Genomic DNA, 17,270 nt, shown 5'->3' with positions numbered 1-17,270 from the left:
CATCGTAGTTAATGAAAAAATGATCCAATGTGTTCTGCTAATCCAAACATATTCATAAAGTTGATTAGTCAACTTCACATCAAGAACATTTATATATTAGATCAGACATGCGCTACCCCCTCAACACTAAAAAAGCTAACAGGAACACACTGTTATGCATTGTGGCTGATTACAACCATGTAGCTGATCCAGAACAAATCTTTTATTGGATGTTTCAATGCAGATCCACTACGGACTGCAAAAATATGGTCTCAAAATGTAGGAATTACATGTACCTTCAAGTCAATAAAGGTCTTTTTTGTCATCTCAGAATTCGACAGCAATGTATGTATTTATATATATATATATTTTAAATCTCATTTCTTCTGCTTTGGCTTGGAATTCTTTTTGAGTTATAATAAAAAACCAATTCCTAAGAGGCTCTTAATATTCTTTAAGAGAGCATCTATTTTTTTTTTAAACCAACAGACTTATCCTCAAGAAAACCTAAAGACAAAGTTGGAGGTCAAGTGCAAGTTTTATACATCTTCAGTCTGCAGTGCAAGAGCAACTACCAACAGGACTTGTGTTCCAGCTCCTTTACCAGCTTCAGAGCCCTTCTACGGACATGCTCCAGGGCCTCGATGTCCTTCTTGTAGTGAGGGGCCTAAAACCGAACACAGTACTCGAGGTGTAGTACCAGAGCTGAGTACAGGGGGACGATCACCTCCCTGCTCTTGCTGGCTGCACTATTCCTGATACAAGCCAGGATGTTGTTGGCCTTCTTGGCCACCTGGGCACACTGCCAGCTTGTATTCAGGCGAGCATCAGTCAGCATCCCCAGGTCCTTTTCTTCTGCACAGCTTTTGAGACGCTCTGCCCCAAGCCTGTAGTGCTGAATGAGGTTGTTGTGGACAAAGTGCAGGACCCAGCACTCAGCCATGTTGAACCTCACCCTGTTGGCCTCTGCTCATCGACCCATCCTGTCCAGTTCCCTCTGCAGGACCTTCCTACCCTCCAGCAGATCGACACTTTCCCCCAGCTTGGTGTTAAAAAACATTGCAGACCTCTTTTTTTTCCCACAAAAGTAGCCCTTCTTTACTAACAGTTAGATGCTATGTCAATCAAATGTTACTAATTCTTAAAGATAACTTTTCCATTACATATTTTCATAGATTTATTGTAAAAGGTGTAACTTATGAGTCTCTTACCTTGAATTAGTGGTATGTACCGTGCTAACAGCTTTGCTCTTTTCTTTTCATAGCCTTTCTGAGTGATGTCTCCTAAAGAAACAAAGAAATAAATTCATATTGTTTGGAACAGTACTTAAATAAACCTCATTTTCATAATAGCTATGAATAAACTCATTAGCTTTGGAAAAGTCACATTAGCAGTAAAGAACTCAGCATGTGTGGTGGTTGTCAGAGAAACAATTCATGGCCATGTACACACCCATGCAGCGTTCCTTGCCCACATATAAGTACAAGTGTCTTAAATCTTAGAGCTATACAGTACAGGAATAATTATTTTGTCTGCAGTGCTGCATTGAACCTGGTTCTGGATATATTTGCCATAATGCAGGACGCAGCCTAAGAGATTTGCAGCGTAATAGAAGCCATTGAAGATAACAAACCTTATTCTGCATGCTTTTGTGGCATCAGAAACTCTCCCTGTAACAAGACTTAAGAGACCACGCTTTTGGATACTTGTGCAAGACCTTTCAAAACTAGATTGTACCACTCACTCTGCCTTCAAATTCTAGGAGGCAGTAAGCTGCTCCTAGCAGTAGGTTTTATTCACATTTGAAATCTGGTGTCTAATTGTAAACTTGTGTTGTGGTCTTCACTGTTAAGACACGATGCATCTTTTCACATAGAATAAAAGGAAAACTTCTACATAACCCCAAATAAGTTTAGGACCTTTCAGAATCTGGTACTTCCTTGATTCTACTAACCAAACAAAAAGGGTTCATGCACTGCTAATGGAAAGCTTAACAAGTTGTTTTTATTTTTAAAATTAACGAGCTTCGCCCATTTTCTAGACTGCAGCGTAGAGATGAAAACAGTGATCACAAACAAGCTTAAAACCACTCTCACTCTCAAAATTCACACTTTCTCAAAGGCTTGCAGAACTCAAAACAACTTTTATTCATTCATTGGATATTATGAAAAAAAAATCTCCCTCTGTATTTCCAATGTTCCTCAGGTATTTGTCTTAAAACATAAGTTTGGTTTTAAATACCATCCGCAGCTGTATGTGTTCTAAACATTTCCTCAAACATCCATCCATGTCCCTCCTACATTAGCAATCACCATTAGCAATCAGTAACAGAAATAAAGTAACTTAAATCCCACCAATTACATGAATATGCACCATTTAGAGTTACTGACAGTGTACAAAAAAAACAATCAATGAGAGCTTGAAGATATTGCTAAAAACAAACAAACAAAACCCCACAGAGGTAGGTCACAGAATGCCTCAGTCCCTGCAGGTACCTCACATTGCAACCAAACAGAATGTGCCACTTTTTACTCAGAAACCTGCGTAAATGCTTCATATCAAATCACTTTTGCTAAGCAGAGAAGTTTTTAACAGAAAATATGTGGAAACATAATTATGTATATTTAATATTATATATCATTATGCAATTATATAAAAATGTGACGCAAAAACGAAACCTAAACAAAACCACAAATGCACAGTCAGATGCGTCTCAGTATAGATCATGAAAATGACAAAATATGTTCTTTAAATCAGTCATTTCTACAAAGAAGGAAGGAAAATACCAGAGAAAAAGATGTATCATTTTCAGTGGTGGCGGTAAGAAAACATCGAAGAAGCACAAGCAGGAAGAACAGTATCTTAAAACACAAGTAATTTGAAGACCAAAGCAATCTCTCAGTAAATTCTTTATGTGACAAAAGCTGTGCATAATACAAATTTTCCATACCGCAACTTCATTGAGGACAGTCATTTTCACAGCTCCATAAAGGATTCAATCCTTAAATCAAACCTCTGCGCAGATCAGCTACCTTGTCAGGCATCACCCAGCTGAAGAGGTATGGTGTAGAAGCAGCAGCTCAGAAGACAGGGTTGGAAAGAAAGTCTCATTTAAACAAGAATCTCAAACTTTTGCTTCCCACTGCATTTGAAAATTCATTGATTTTAGTGGATAAAAAAAGAATGCTGACTCTAAGCATTTTCCTTGAATCGTGTTAGGAAAAGTCTAAAGTCAAAAGCATCTCCGTAGACTTTTCAGCCCCACCGGCAGGTCAGAGAAGCTTAACAAGGATTTCTTTCTTCCTTTCTCAAAAGCTCAGCGGTGGGATCCTCCCCAACAATCACTCCCCACCCCCTTGCCCGCTATGGTGCAGTGGGATTAACCCACTTTATTTGGCTTCTTTGTAATCCCTGTCTCTTCCCAAAAGAGATGCTGAGCCACATCTGGTACATCAGGGCCACAGCTGCTGTCATTTAGCCTCACTTTCTCCCTAGTTATTAGATGACACAAAAGCAATCTGAGGTTTCTCAGCCTCATTGAACCAGCTGGGAACACCACAGAGTTAGGCAGTGGTTTGGATGGTTTGAGCTATCAGTACCCTGCCTGGGATACCTGACATATTTTAAAATATGTCAGAGGCTCCAACAAAATTAATCTAAACAAAGATGAAAATGTTGAAGTGATCCATAACCATTATTTCCTTAATTTGTGCACAAAGAATCTATAATGTAGTTACCCCAAATCCATTCAGGCATATAGCTGCTGATTAAGGGAGCCAAGCTCCTTTGTGGCTTCAGCTCTGTGCACTGAGGAGTCCTAAGAAGCTTCTGCTGGATAAGGAACAGTCAGAGACAGGAGAAAAGCTCTTGGAAAGGTGAGCTTGCTACTAATTGAGCAACTTCTCCAGTCCTTAATCAGTAGTTTGCACTTAAATTCTTGCTGGGAGCAGCTCTAAGTAGTGTGAGAGCACAGTACTTCCTATGGATGAGGAAATGGCTCCTGGTGGACGATCTGCAGAGGTCAATGAAGACATTTCTGAACAAGATGACTGGATTAAACATACAGATCGAAAGAAAAATGTTTTCTCTTGCAAGTCTAACATCTTTAAGGATTCCACAGTTTAGTATGGATTGTGATGGCAAGCACATTTACAATCTCAGGACTATCATCTATTGACAAATCACTGCAGAAGCTTTTACCACTTCTTCATTATAAAGTGGAAGTCAACAGTGTGAATACTGGCACTGCCAGAAGAGATGGTTCTTTGGTGGTTTGAACAGGCAGGCAAGTTGCCTATCTGAAACATAACACAGAAGTCACCTGTGCAAAAATGTTACGTAAATGTCCAGTGTTTCTGGGAACAGGCTGTCACCATATTTGGAGCATTGATGGGATGGAAGAACTGATCCAGCAATCATCACATTCTACTTCTTAGACATGCTTGGGTAAGTATTTGTTAAATGAAACAACTTGAAGTTTTATTTTACATAATTCTAGAGTATTAAAAAAGGAACAGTGCATTGCTACTTGATTTTGACTTACTTCAAAATCAAACAAAAATAATCAAGGAAGATATAATTACTCTGGCATCTGTGCTTTTTGTCCATTGTGAAAGCACGGCATTTCTAAGAACTACGACGAGAATCAACAATCAGAAAAGCCAGCAACACTTCGTGTCACAGCTGGGAAATCAAAAGGTGTCTCTGACAAACACTGAACCATGCAGACTGTGGAAGAAATGGCCTGGTTTCTCACACTGTCTGTCCTCCACTGTAAATAATGTAGCAACCAGTCCTGAAGAAATTGCTGATGACAGAAGCATGTAGGAAAAGAAAACAGAGCAGCTCTGCAGCTCTCAGTGCTACTTCACAAGTCATTATTTATTTCTTCTGCCAGTCAGCATTGGGGGTAGACAGGGTACAGAGTCAGGCAGGGTAGAGGAAGGTTAAATAACTAGATCTCAAAAGCAATCTGGCAAGTTTCCAGGCGCAGTCAGTCTGTTTAATGCATTGATAATACATGGCTCCAGTAAATCCTCAAGCTCACTCCACAGAGAGACGGAAAAAGCCCAATTTCTGCCACTTTCCTTCTATTCCATTAGGGCTCTTTACAGAATAGAGAAAGAGATTGATAGATGTCAGCTACCTCTGTAGGTATACCAGGCTGACATTGGCTCCTGCCCTTATAATTATTAAAAATTATAGTTTTAAATAGTCCTGTTTTTAAAAAGTTGAGAAGCTTCCCTTCAATGAAACACAATCTTACCTACTATTGCACCAGAAGATGAAATTAAGAACTATTTTCATTACGTTCCTGTTAAGTTACAAATCTGAATTTCCACACAGACACGAGCTTCAAAATACAATGCATTTCCAAACCACTGCAACTTCATCAGGCATTTTTAAGTATGAAAACTCTTTTTGAATCACTCAACTGATATATTTTGTGAAATTATTATAATCTTCACCCAGAGTTTATAAATGCAATTTATCAAACCAGATCCAGCTTTCCTATAGCATTATGACATAGATCATGAGTATCCCTGTCTCCTCTTACAAGCTGAAGAAAGTTACATGCATCAATATATACCCTTGGTATGTATTATTGACTGTCATCAAGAACTACACCAGCAGCATCACGTTGACATTTTTTCCCAGCACAAACTTTGGAAGTGTTAGTACTTCTAGAAAAACAGTATTGACATCAGAAAGAACCTAGCAATTTACCTTTCTCCAAGTAGTCACATATTTTTCATATCTGCTCAAATTAACAGCTCAGACTCAACCTTCACTTGCTCAGGATATGAATTGCAGGTAAAAGACTAATCAAGAACGGGGGGTTCAGTTATTTTCATCTACAAAAATGATATTCCATTGCAAATTTTTATTTGCTACTCAAGAGTTACAAACACTCAAATACAGTATTTTTCAGTGCTGGAATTGTAACTAGTGATATGGTTTTATACCTTGCTACTTCAAAGATTAAAAGAACCAACTTGTACTGAGTTTGAGGTTACTAAGGACTACAAATAAGTAATGGATTCAGCCATATACTTTATGTTGCCTCTAAACCTACTTTTCAAGCTACTTATCTACTTACCTTTATTACTCTCACTGTAATCTAAAATTTTAGTATTCAGATGACAATTGCTTGAGATAAATAAAGTGTCTATAATCAGGCCAAACCTAGGAAGTCTAATAAAAATGTTTCTATTCAGGAAGTAGCCCTATTTATAATTGCATTTTTAATGTCCCAACCTTGAATTGCTTTTTAGATAACTCTGAGTGACTTTTAATCTTCCTAGTTTCTTACAATCACATCACTAACTTCAAAGACCACTTTTTCAGAGATCCCTTGCAATCCTACAATTCAGTACTTGGTCCTTAAAGATAAACAATGTTCTAAAGTCTTCTGTATTCATATGTACCTCATCCTGTCCTAGGATATACTCATCTATTGTCTGCTTGTTGCCTGTGTTACTCAATGCATCCTAATTCATTCAAAGGATACATTTAATGGATCTTTCTGAGCTGTGGAGTATTCCTGGTAAGCCTCCTAAATCTTTCTCCTCCATTTCTCAAGCAAAGCCTTCCTGAAATTTTTCCTCTTCTCCTTCTCTTTCTAGTACCACTGAAAGAAATTAACATCAGAGTAATTCAGGCTCAGAGAGACCCTAAGATATCTCTAGTCCAACCTCCTGGTAAAAGCAGGAAAACTAAAAGGTCAGATTGGGTTGCTCAGGTATTTATATAGTCCTGAAAACCTTCAAAAACAAAAACTGCACATCCTCTCTGGGTACTCCAATTGCCCTCAGGGTGAAAAAGGGCAATCCTAATCCTTCTCCATATCTCCTGCCAGATCCAGTCCTGCTTCATTTCAAGTCCACTGCCTCCCACCCTCCCTGCATGTGCCACTGTGAAGAGCCTGACTCTATCTTCTGGATGATCTCTTCAAAGATGAGGGACAACAGTTCAAAAATCTCCACTAGAATCCCTCCACCCCCTTCTCAAAGCCTCACGCATGCAAACTGCCCTCAGCTGCTGATTTAAAGTTGTCTCACTCCAGTGGACTAGGTTAAACATTCCCAATTACTGCTGAAAAAGAGCATCTTCTGTGCCTTCCCTATGTACAACAGGGAATTCCTTTAAGTATTTCTACCTTTCCCAAATTATTTGAGAAATCTGTAATTTTGATATGATAATAATCTATACTACTTAGGATTCCTTCATCCTTAATCTACTTATTCTTTCAGTCTCAGTGGGTCACATATTTATTCTGCTCGGTAGCTCCAAATTTCTAACTCATGTAACCTGACATCAATTTCATTCTTCCCTTTCCTAATTCATCTTTATAGTTGCTTTTGATAGGCATAAAAAATGGGCAAAGTTTTTAACCAAAGTCTCCTGCACATCACGATAATCTGCCATCCTTGAAGGACTGTAAATCTCTCCACAGGCACATGTTCTTTTGTGAACTGGAATATCCAACCAAGTACTACGTATCTTTCAAAAAATGCTTTGATGTTTCTGCGCTCTGAACCCAGGCACGACAACACTTGTAACTATAGAAGAAGGGATGAGGAGGTATTCTATATTGCTCATAGCATTTTCTCCCATCTGCCTCCAGATACGGAGAATAAAATTGCTTTAGCTCTTAAAATCTGCCGATATTAAACCTCTGTTTTCATGGCAGCCAGTTTCTTGCTTTCTTGAGTCTGGGAAACAGCTCTTCCCAAATCAGGTTGGAGACGATGATAACTACTTAGACAACTCTCTGTATTGCCACAGCCTGTTTTTCCAAACCACAGTGTTTCCTTTCTGCCAACTCCCCAATATGGATCTTGTACAAAGGAAGTCTGACTTCAGGTAACAAAGACAAGAATATTCACCCACTGTTGATCAGCACTGGGAGAGTGGCCGAAATATTGCAGCACAAAACCATGTCTCAAAAGACCACAGACTTTCTCTCTCTCAAAATACACTTGCAGGTTCAACAGCAGCAAGAGGCAGGTGAAGATTCTAAAAGTGACCAGGTACTTAACAGAAGGTAGTGAGTGTAGTAGCTAAGGAAGTTCCTAAGCCAAGTCCGAAAGACAACAAAGGAAATAGCATTCAAGGAAAACACTGAAGAAAACCAATGAGGTTACTGCTGCTGAAAGACCCAATAGTTCTGCCTACATCCCCCAGTCACTGCATCTTCCCAGCTTTAGAGCTCGTGCAATCACAAAGTACATGGAATTAAACACAAACCTGGCAAGTTTAGAAAAAGCCAGGATGATTCACTTAGTGCCAGGTGAGCTGCTAGGTCTTCTTCCTTCCTACAGATCCTAGATCCTCTTTTTCACTTTTGACATCTGCCTACAATGAAATATCAATAAACTACAGAGAAAATGTAACTGTACTAGAACAGTTATGAGTGCCAAAGTCAGGCAAACTCATTCAAGAGGTTTTCATTTTTCTTCTTTAACACGTGCGATCACCATCTTTCTCGTGACCATACCATACTGCTTTATCCAGAGCTTGTATCATATTTGGTCTGCAAGTTTGGTGCTGTTACTAATACAAGCGCTGTTGAAAGGACATTGAAATGTGCAGAAAATTGCTTCAGTTCACTAAGAGGGTGGCTGAAGAGGGGTGTGGCAGCAAAACTATTTTTCACCCTGGCAAGCAGGCAAAAGGTGCGGCTGAATGAGACAGGATTGTGGCTGGAAGAGACCAACCTGCTCCCCTTCAGCATGCCCTGAACCACAGCTTCTGCTACAATGCTGCACCAGCATTCAGACCCTTCCAAAGCCTGGCTGAGCTCACCAACCCTGCAAAATATATTACATATATTTGAGAAAAAATTAGGTAGGTAGGGAGTATTTCTTTTCTTTCAAGTGAGTGATCTGAACTGACTCACAAGAAGGGTCTGTTGAGTCCCACAGTTAGAATAGAGGATCGATCCCAGCCACTGGTAAAAAACTTCTTTAGTAATAATAGCGCACAGTTGTGTTTTCCTTGAGCTCTCCTATTGCTAGTAGCTTTCACCACAGCTCTTTCACAGCAATCACAATTAAGTGATTATTAATCACTTAATCTCCTGAAATCTCTTTATTAATATATACTTTTAATATCGTACTCATCTATGAATTTTTTTAAAGTTCACCTATTGGATGCCTTAACAGTGATGCACAGCACAACCTCCTCTAGAATTGCAATTCTAAGGCAAAAAAAAAACAACAATGCCACTCAGTACAAATATAAAAACTCTGCACAAAATACAAGCATAGACAAACATTACTGTTACAAAGACAAATATGGGACAAAAACATCAGACTGAAGCTTGTCTGTTCAATCCAATGTAGTCCCCTTGCAGGCAAGTACTGAGAAAATCTACATTATCACATTTATTTTTCAATAAGACCTCTGACTCATCCAGTACACTGAGGAAACATTGTTCAAAGAACAGAATATTGAATAGTTTTTTGTTTCAAGTTCTCCTGCCAAGATATAACAGCCTTTGGATCAGAGGATTGCCAGAAGAAGGTCACAGTCAGGGCACTGAATGGGGGGTAGCTGTGAAGAGGTTACTGGGCCGCCATCAACGTGGCCGTACTTTCTCACCCTCAAAAAATTTGAACTTATTTATGCACAAAATGATCTCAATTCAGGTAAGTTATGGTACAAGAAATCATCTGATCCTATCTTCAGATTAGTCTGCATGGGGATTTATTTCAGGGGTGCCTTTAAGGTTGCCAGCAGCAGCTCTTGGTGTTTGGAGCCTGATGGAGCAGCAACAACCTGCAGAACACCTGGGTCTGGTAACGGTCTGGAAAGCAGGGCACCAAAATTAAAAAAAAAATAAAAAATAGCACCACTTGTACAGAAGTCAATGTCTCCAAAGATAACACCTGGATCTGTTTTCACCTTGTATAACCTGCATTTCCAAAACAGTTTCCAGATATCTGCAGAATAAAGCTGACCTATCAACTGTTAAGTTGCTTTTTACACAGTCTCTTGCAATTCAATTTAAGAGATCAGAACATAAAAAAATGTATGTGGAAAACTCACTAGCAGCAGAATCGTGCTAGAATTATAGAATCATATAACATCCTGAGTTGCAAGGGACCCACAAAGATCTTCAAGTCCTATTGCTGGCTCCACACAGGACCACCCAAAAATCAGACCATGTGTCTGAGAGTGTTGTCCAAACTGAACTCTGGCTGGCTCAGTGACATGACCACTGCCCTGGGGAGCCTGGTCCACTGCCTGACCATCCTCCTGGTGAAGAACCTTTTCTTGATAACCTTTTCTGACCTCCTGTCCCAGCTCCATGCCGTCCCTCGGGTCCTGTCGCTGTCCCCAGAGAGCAGAGCTCAGCGCCTGCCCCTCCGCTCCCCTCGTGAGGGAGCTGCAGGCCGCCATGAGGCCTCCCCTCAGCCTGCTCTGCTCGGGGCTGAGCAAACCAAGGGACCTCAGGCACTCCTCATACGTCTTGTCCTCTAGACCCTTCACTATCTTTGTTGCTCTTTTGAAGGCTTTCTAATAGTTTCACGTCCTTTTTATACTGTGGTACCCAAAATGGCAAAAAAAAAAAAAAAAAAAAAGTATCAAGCAATAGATTTTGACACTTGACTCCACAAGCCTTGGCAAACTTAAGGCACCACAGGCATTACCCTTCCAAATGCAGCAACTATTTAATGGCTAGACATGGTTTATTAAATCTTTAGGTGTCAGAACAAAGACAAAATTGTCAGAAGATCAAGCTAAAAGGCTGCTTGTTTTTCCTTTTAAATTTCAAGCAAATGGGTTTCCAGAACAGAGCTTATGGATGGGGATCACACAACACAGGGAAGATAGACAGGCAGGCAGGGGAATGACATGGGACATGGCATGGATGCCATGTTAAATACCTGTCCCAGTACTTGCTCAATCAATGTTTACTTAACAGGCTACTTGAAATCTGTTTCCAGCACAGCAGTTCACTAATTTATAAAAAAATCTGTTTTGCAGAAGTGCTTCTAAAAAGGATGTTGATTATTTCTTAAGTAACCAATGAGGTCTGAATGCTGCAATTTTAGGAAAGCATTACAAAGCTATACAATATTTACCTTCTGTTCCCACCAGAAAGGACTGGGGCATAGACATCTAACCACACAAATAAAAAAATAAAAAAATAAATAAATAAACAAAAGGACTGTTCTATCTGAAAGTTATGAATTTTAAGTTACTTTTTTCAGTGTAAGTCATTACATAATACACAGTTATGCCTCAACACCACATTTTATATGGCTATTACCACCAAGACTTGAAAGATTGGGAGATAACAAAGGAAATGCACTAGCATTTTTAAATGGACACCTCAAATCACATTTAAATTGTTTGATGATTTGGTTTAAACATTCATAAGTCAAACTCTTTACTATTTCCAACAGATAAACATTTCAATGCTGCATATTATTTTACACGGGAATAAAGAAGTCCTTATATAACTAATACAAAAAATACAGGTACTGTTAGAGTTAAGGATTTCAAACAGCTATATTTAGTCCCTTCATTCTGAGTGATGATCAGAAGACACTTTAATAGTCTCAGCACATTTAATAAGCAGCTGTGGAATTTAAAATCAATTAAGTCCCAGTTAATCTAATATGTAGAAGTTCCCCACATTTCCTCTACAAACGCAAGCTTCACTTGCTCATTCATCCAAACTGATTAGGATTATCAGAAATTCCCCAGTCTTCCCTCTGCACTCTTACCTTATATGAAGAAAAAAAAAATCCAATTGAGCTACTATCCACGAATTTGCCATGGCTTTATCAAGTCACAACATCATTTTACTTTTTTATTCCTGGAAAATATAGCCTTTCCAGGAGTTTGCTGGACAGCTTCTTATAAGCCGCAAAAGCATATGGAGTTACATCAACTTCCCCATTATCTGTTAGTATGACACTTAAACTCTTTTTTTTTTTTTTTTTTTTTTTTTTTTGAATAGAGAAGGCTGGTTTCTGTGTAATATTTACTATATTCTTTAAGGCAGGATCTGGTAATCTTAAGTAATAAACTTCTACTAGAAAATGACAGCGAGGTAGCTCCTGAGTCCCCTCCAAAAAAACTACAAATCATTTCCTATGGGAATAACCCAAGGAATAACCTCCCAAGCTCTGTAACAGCATCCTCCTTAAAAATTCAAGTGACAGATAGGTAACAAACAATAAATGGCTAATACTGGAAATCTCTGGAAATACTGACATTAAGCAATACAACCAAGATTTTATGAACTTGGCTCTTCTATTATAGCTCCAGCCCCTCAAAGCCTGAGCAGCGTCTAGTTCACTTCGCACTTATGTACTACCTTCATTCCTTACATGCAGATTTTTTTCTGCGGAAAATCTCCTTAGTACTAGTAGAGGCATATTTGTACAAGATTTCTGTTTTGGAAATATATTTCCTTTCCCAAGAAAACTGCCTTAGTATATTACTGAAAATACTGTTTTATTAAACATTACTAAAAATTCTGTTTTTCAAAGCTCTCAAATTTTAAGTTTTTCAATATCCACAATCTGCAAAATTTTTCTGATGTTACATGAGTCAATGTTTCTTAGCACATATCTTGGTCTGTAAGAAAATAACTGAATCATAACATTCCTAGACTCTCTATAGAGTTTTCTGGATAAATCCTCCTGCACTTCAGAAATGAGATGCAACATTTTTAGCTTCTCTAGGGAACAAGGGCAAGGGAGTTTTCCAGAACTGTCTTACTTTTCATCTTTTTCAGTATACGTGACTTAACACATAAACCATGGGGTTAAAAACTGACAAGTGGATAATAATTTTAAAGCCTCATATACTTCTCTTAGATACTGAAGTCTTCTTTCAACAGCTATACTGATTTCTTCAAAGATTTAGAAAGTAATTTTAGTTCACAGATAATGGAAAATATTTTGAGAGTTTAAAATTCTAAAACTTTTATAGTTGATATGTTTCCCTTCCTGTAACATTCTTGAAAGCAACATTATTCTACCTTCATCTCAGAAGAAGAAAGACTGAAAAAGCAAGCAATTCTGATGACTCGTACAGCTTTTGCTAATCGCTGACAAGTCACTGCAGCTAGGAAAACAAAAAGTAATTTCAAAGTCACTATTCTGCACAGATTTTCCTTGAGGTCTTATTACAACTTCCTTTGTTATAACTGATAATAAAATTCACTATAAGAGCTACCAGTGAAGTCCATTCCTGCAGAAGCTGGAAATTGGTAACATTCTTAACATGGAATCATAGAATCATTAGGATTGGAAAAGACCTTCAAGATCATCTGGTCCTGGCAACTTGAGGTCATTCCCTCTAGTGCTATCACCTGTGAAAAGAGGCCAACCCCCAGCTCCCCACACCTTCCTTTCAGGTAGTTCTAGAGAGCAATACGGTCTCCCCGAGCCTCCTCTTCTCCAGACTAAACAACCCTTCCTCCCTCAGATGCTCTTCATATGACTTGTGCTCCAGACCCCTCACCAGCTTCGTAGCCCTAAGGGACATGTATCCCTTCAAGGTCCCTTCCAATCCCCAGCATTCTGTGATTCTGTGAACATAAAACCACCATAGAGTTCCTATTTTATCATCTGATTCATCAACCAAAAGCAGTGCATCAATGTAATCAATTTTTTCCCCCTTTGATCACAATGGAGAAGCATTGCACTTACAGAAATATCTTGATTTAAAATAACTGGAACCACATTTTGCCAAAGATATTTCTACCACTTGCACACAACAGTATTATTCCCTTTCCAATGAACAGTCATATTGTCTGGTGTTGTGCTAGAAGCACAGCAGTCTTTATACAGCAACGGTCAACAATTTTACTACAGTCATTCTACCAAATATGATTTCCAGTGAAAGCAACTGCAACATAAGTTCTCAAGTCTTGAAGTTCAGAATTTCCCTATAAAAGGGCACTGAGAATCTATTTCATGTGATAACAATTTTCATAATGTCAGTACTGCATGAGACATCGATTTGTCCAACAATATGCTTCAGTCACCACAGGGAATTATAATAATTAGTAAATTCTATTTGCCTTTTCAAACCATTGCTTGTTTTAATATAGCAAGACTACCTCTTGTTATTACTTAGCTGATGTCACTTTTAGTTTATTGTGATCACTACTTAGGGGTTTACCTTCTTCACCACACCAAGCCTGCTAGGATTTTGCAGCACACAGACTTTTCTCAAAATTTAAGACCCATATAACTTGCTGGGGCAAGAGTTATAAATAACAGGAATTATAAATAGCCATTTCAATATCTAAAATATTATTTATAATCTTAACACTAGTGTAAGATTACAATGCTGAGGCCATAGCTACCAGTACCAGAGGGACATGGAGCTACTGGAGTGAGTCCAGAGGAGGGCTACTGAGATGATGAGAGGACTGGAGCGCCTGTTGTACAGGGACAGGCTGAGAGAGCTGGGCCTGTTTAGCCTGGAAAAGAGACGACTGAGCAGAGACCTCATCAGTGTGTCTAAATATCTGAGGGGACGGTGCCGAGAGGATGGAGAGAGTCTCTTTTCAGTTCTGCCCAGCAACAGGATGAGAGGCAACGGGCACACACTGAAGCACAGGAGGTTCCGGTTGAATATGAGAGGGCATTTCTTTACTGTGAGGGTGACAGAGCACTGTAACAGGCTGTCCGGAGAGGTTGTGGAGTCTCCTGCTCTGGAGATATTCAAAACCCGCCTGGATGCCATCCTGTGTGATGTGCTCTAGGTGATCCTGCTCGGCAGGGGAGTTGGACGTTGATCTTCAGAGGTCCCTTCCAACCTCAACCATTCTGTGATGATCTGTGATTCTGACAGAAAACTCTAATTAACTTGCCTATTAAGGTGATGGTTGGAAGGAAGATTTTCCCTTACTGGACAGTTACTTATGATGACTTCAATAATATTATTGTTATTAGACTGTAAAATGAAAATATCATCCTTACTTTGTACGGTCTAGATTGGAGTTTCCTTTTGGAAGGTGAGTGTAGACTCTTACTGCTCACTGGCTCAGGGTAGGTAGGACTGAAGTGCCAGGTGTCTTCTCAGAGTAACGCTATTTGGCTAGTTTGCCAGCAAAGTAGGGATGCTTCCTCCATCCAAAACGTTATTTTTGGCTGGAGCAGATTTCTAAAACTGTTCAGGCATCGAACCTTACCAAAACAGTGAACTGGTGTGCTGGTGGAGCAGGAGAAGGAAGAAGAGACTGAGGAGAAAGGCACTGCTGTTGGGTTAAGCAGGAGAACTATGGTTTAGCTGGCACTCAGGTGACAGCATTTGTCCCTTATGTCTTTGTCCTCCTCCACCCTGTGCCTCAGCCTCCTGACTTTGCAAAGCTTGTTCTTACCCGTGATGGGGCAGGTGAGTGGTACTTTTGAGGTGTTCTGTCCAAAATCAGAGGCAGATTTTTTTGTAATCTGAGAGATGCTGTAAGTGGAACTATCCCCAGTGTTTCAGAGTTATCCAAGCACATTAATATAATTGCAGCAGTAATAAATGGGAGTCTTTTACCTGTTTTTTGGATTACTACAGTGAAAACGAGTTTTTCACATTTTTACTGGTGTGTTTAACACCCCCCTTTTTAATTATTTCAAATTAAAAGTCTCTTCCTTAAAAAGGAGGCGCAGTTACTGCTGCAGAGGAAATGTACTATTGTTATTATCCAAGCCTCAAGAGAGATGGCAGTTTACAAAACTGATGTGAAGAGTTCAAAGTCCTACGTATCCCTCTTTAAGGCTGTGCGATAAAAACAAATTGACCTGTACAACTAGACTGGAATTTTTTCTCCCCTCTATTTTAGAGGGTAGTGAGAAGTGATTTTGAGGGTTGTCATTATGGAGTATTGGGTTGGCCTTAAAGATGAGCAGTAACCATGTTGGAAAGTCTTACTGGAAAGTGGAGTAATACGATTGACCTTGGTTTTGTCTATAATACTCCTTCCCTTTTGCTCTGATTGCCTCTTTCTCCATCGTTCTAATTTTCTGTCAGCGTTATTCTGCTCCCTCTGCCTTTTCTCCTATTTTCTGGGACATGTGAGGATGAGTCTGGTGTGTGTCTTAGCCAAGAGTATCCTTACACTTCTTATCTTCTGCTGTTTTTACTGAAAACAGTTGCGTGTTTAGTGAAAGTGTTGCCTACTTGAAATCTGCAGATATAAGGACATTTTTGTTCTTTTCCTAATTTTATTGTTTCTTTAATTTCTAATTCTTTTTTTTTTTTTTTTCCTAGGCTGCTTTCAAAGTAAACAGCTACTTTAGAAGAGAGATGTGAGGTAATATTTTCTCATTTACCCTTAAAACAATACTCTCTGCTACTGCACGCTGTTTATACTTCACAGGCTGATGTCGAAGTTTAGAAAGTGTGTGTGCCTATGTATCTACAGGAAGTATCAGTTTATAGGCCGTCTCCTTCCTTCCCACTGGAAAAGTGTAATGCTGCATTTCTGCTACTTCCTCTGTGCCCTATTATCCTTTGTGTCATGGTTTTCTGATCAAGTTTTGGGGCACCCTTCTGCTTCTGCAAGAGCTCATTCTTTCCATTTCCCGTCTTAGGCACAAAAGATTCTCAGTGTTTACAATGAGGATCTTGTTTGCCTTTTTTGTTTTCTGGCTGCTATGAAGGGGGGTTGGAGGTTGTCTCTTGCAGTCCCCCCTCTCTGTGTAGGGCGCTCTTTCACCAGACTAAGCAGCAATTGCCCAGAAGCAGAATTCCTGTCCACGGGCTTTTATCTTGAGATATATCTGGTGCCTGTCTGGTGGTGTGGTACAGTGGAGAAGAATTAGCATGAGAGAAAAAGCACACTTTTTAAAAGCAAGTTAGTGAGTTGAATTGACTTAGCACATAAGCAGATGGGTTTTACACTGACTGGCAGGATTAAATCCTGAGGAGAAGGGTGGAGCAGGACTTAGTGATTTAGCTCCACTGCAATGTGAGTCTATGCCCAAAATAAGTTGTTTTGGTGTCTGCCTGTATCTGTGCTTCTTCTCCTCCAGAGCTGTCCTGGATTCAGTCTGGAATGAGTCATTTTCTTTGCTGGTTACAGCAGCGCTTAGAGCTTTTCTAGAACTTGAATTATAAAAAATTGCATGGTGCAAGATCAATACGTTAGTGCACCACAGACCTGTGATTAATCAGGGGCAAGGAAAATACAAGCTACTTGATATGTTACCAGATAGGATTTGAAAAAGCCACTCGCATACAGAAAACTGAAAATCTGTAATGGTAGGTTGTCTGAATACAAGTTGGAGCCTTCAACTCCACCCCACCAGGAAGAGGAT

General features: G+C 39.4%; 1 protein-coding gene across 1 annotated transcript in view; it reads right to left on the bottom strand.

Moving 5' to 3' along the window:
• The window catches only part of DIP2A (disco interacting protein 2 homolog A), a 99,367-nt gene that overhangs the window by 72,904 nt on the left and 9,193 nt on the right, over positions 1-17,270 (bottom strand). The window contains exon 2 of the mRNA XM_032189994.1: positions 1,191-1,262. Within this exon, the coding sequence (XP_032045885.1) occupies positions 1,191-1,262 (72 nt within the window). The remainder of the gene's footprint in view (positions 1-1,190; positions 1,263-17,270) is intronic.

Source organism: Aythya fuligula, chromosome 6 (assembly GCF_009819795.1).
Source record: "Aythya fuligula isolate bAytFul2 chromosome 6, bAytFul2.pri, whole genome shotgun sequence".
NCBI lineage: Eukaryota > Metazoa > Chordata > Aves > Anseriformes > Anatidae > Aythya > Aythya fuligula.
This window is presented reverse-complemented; position numbering and strand designations above follow the sequence as displayed.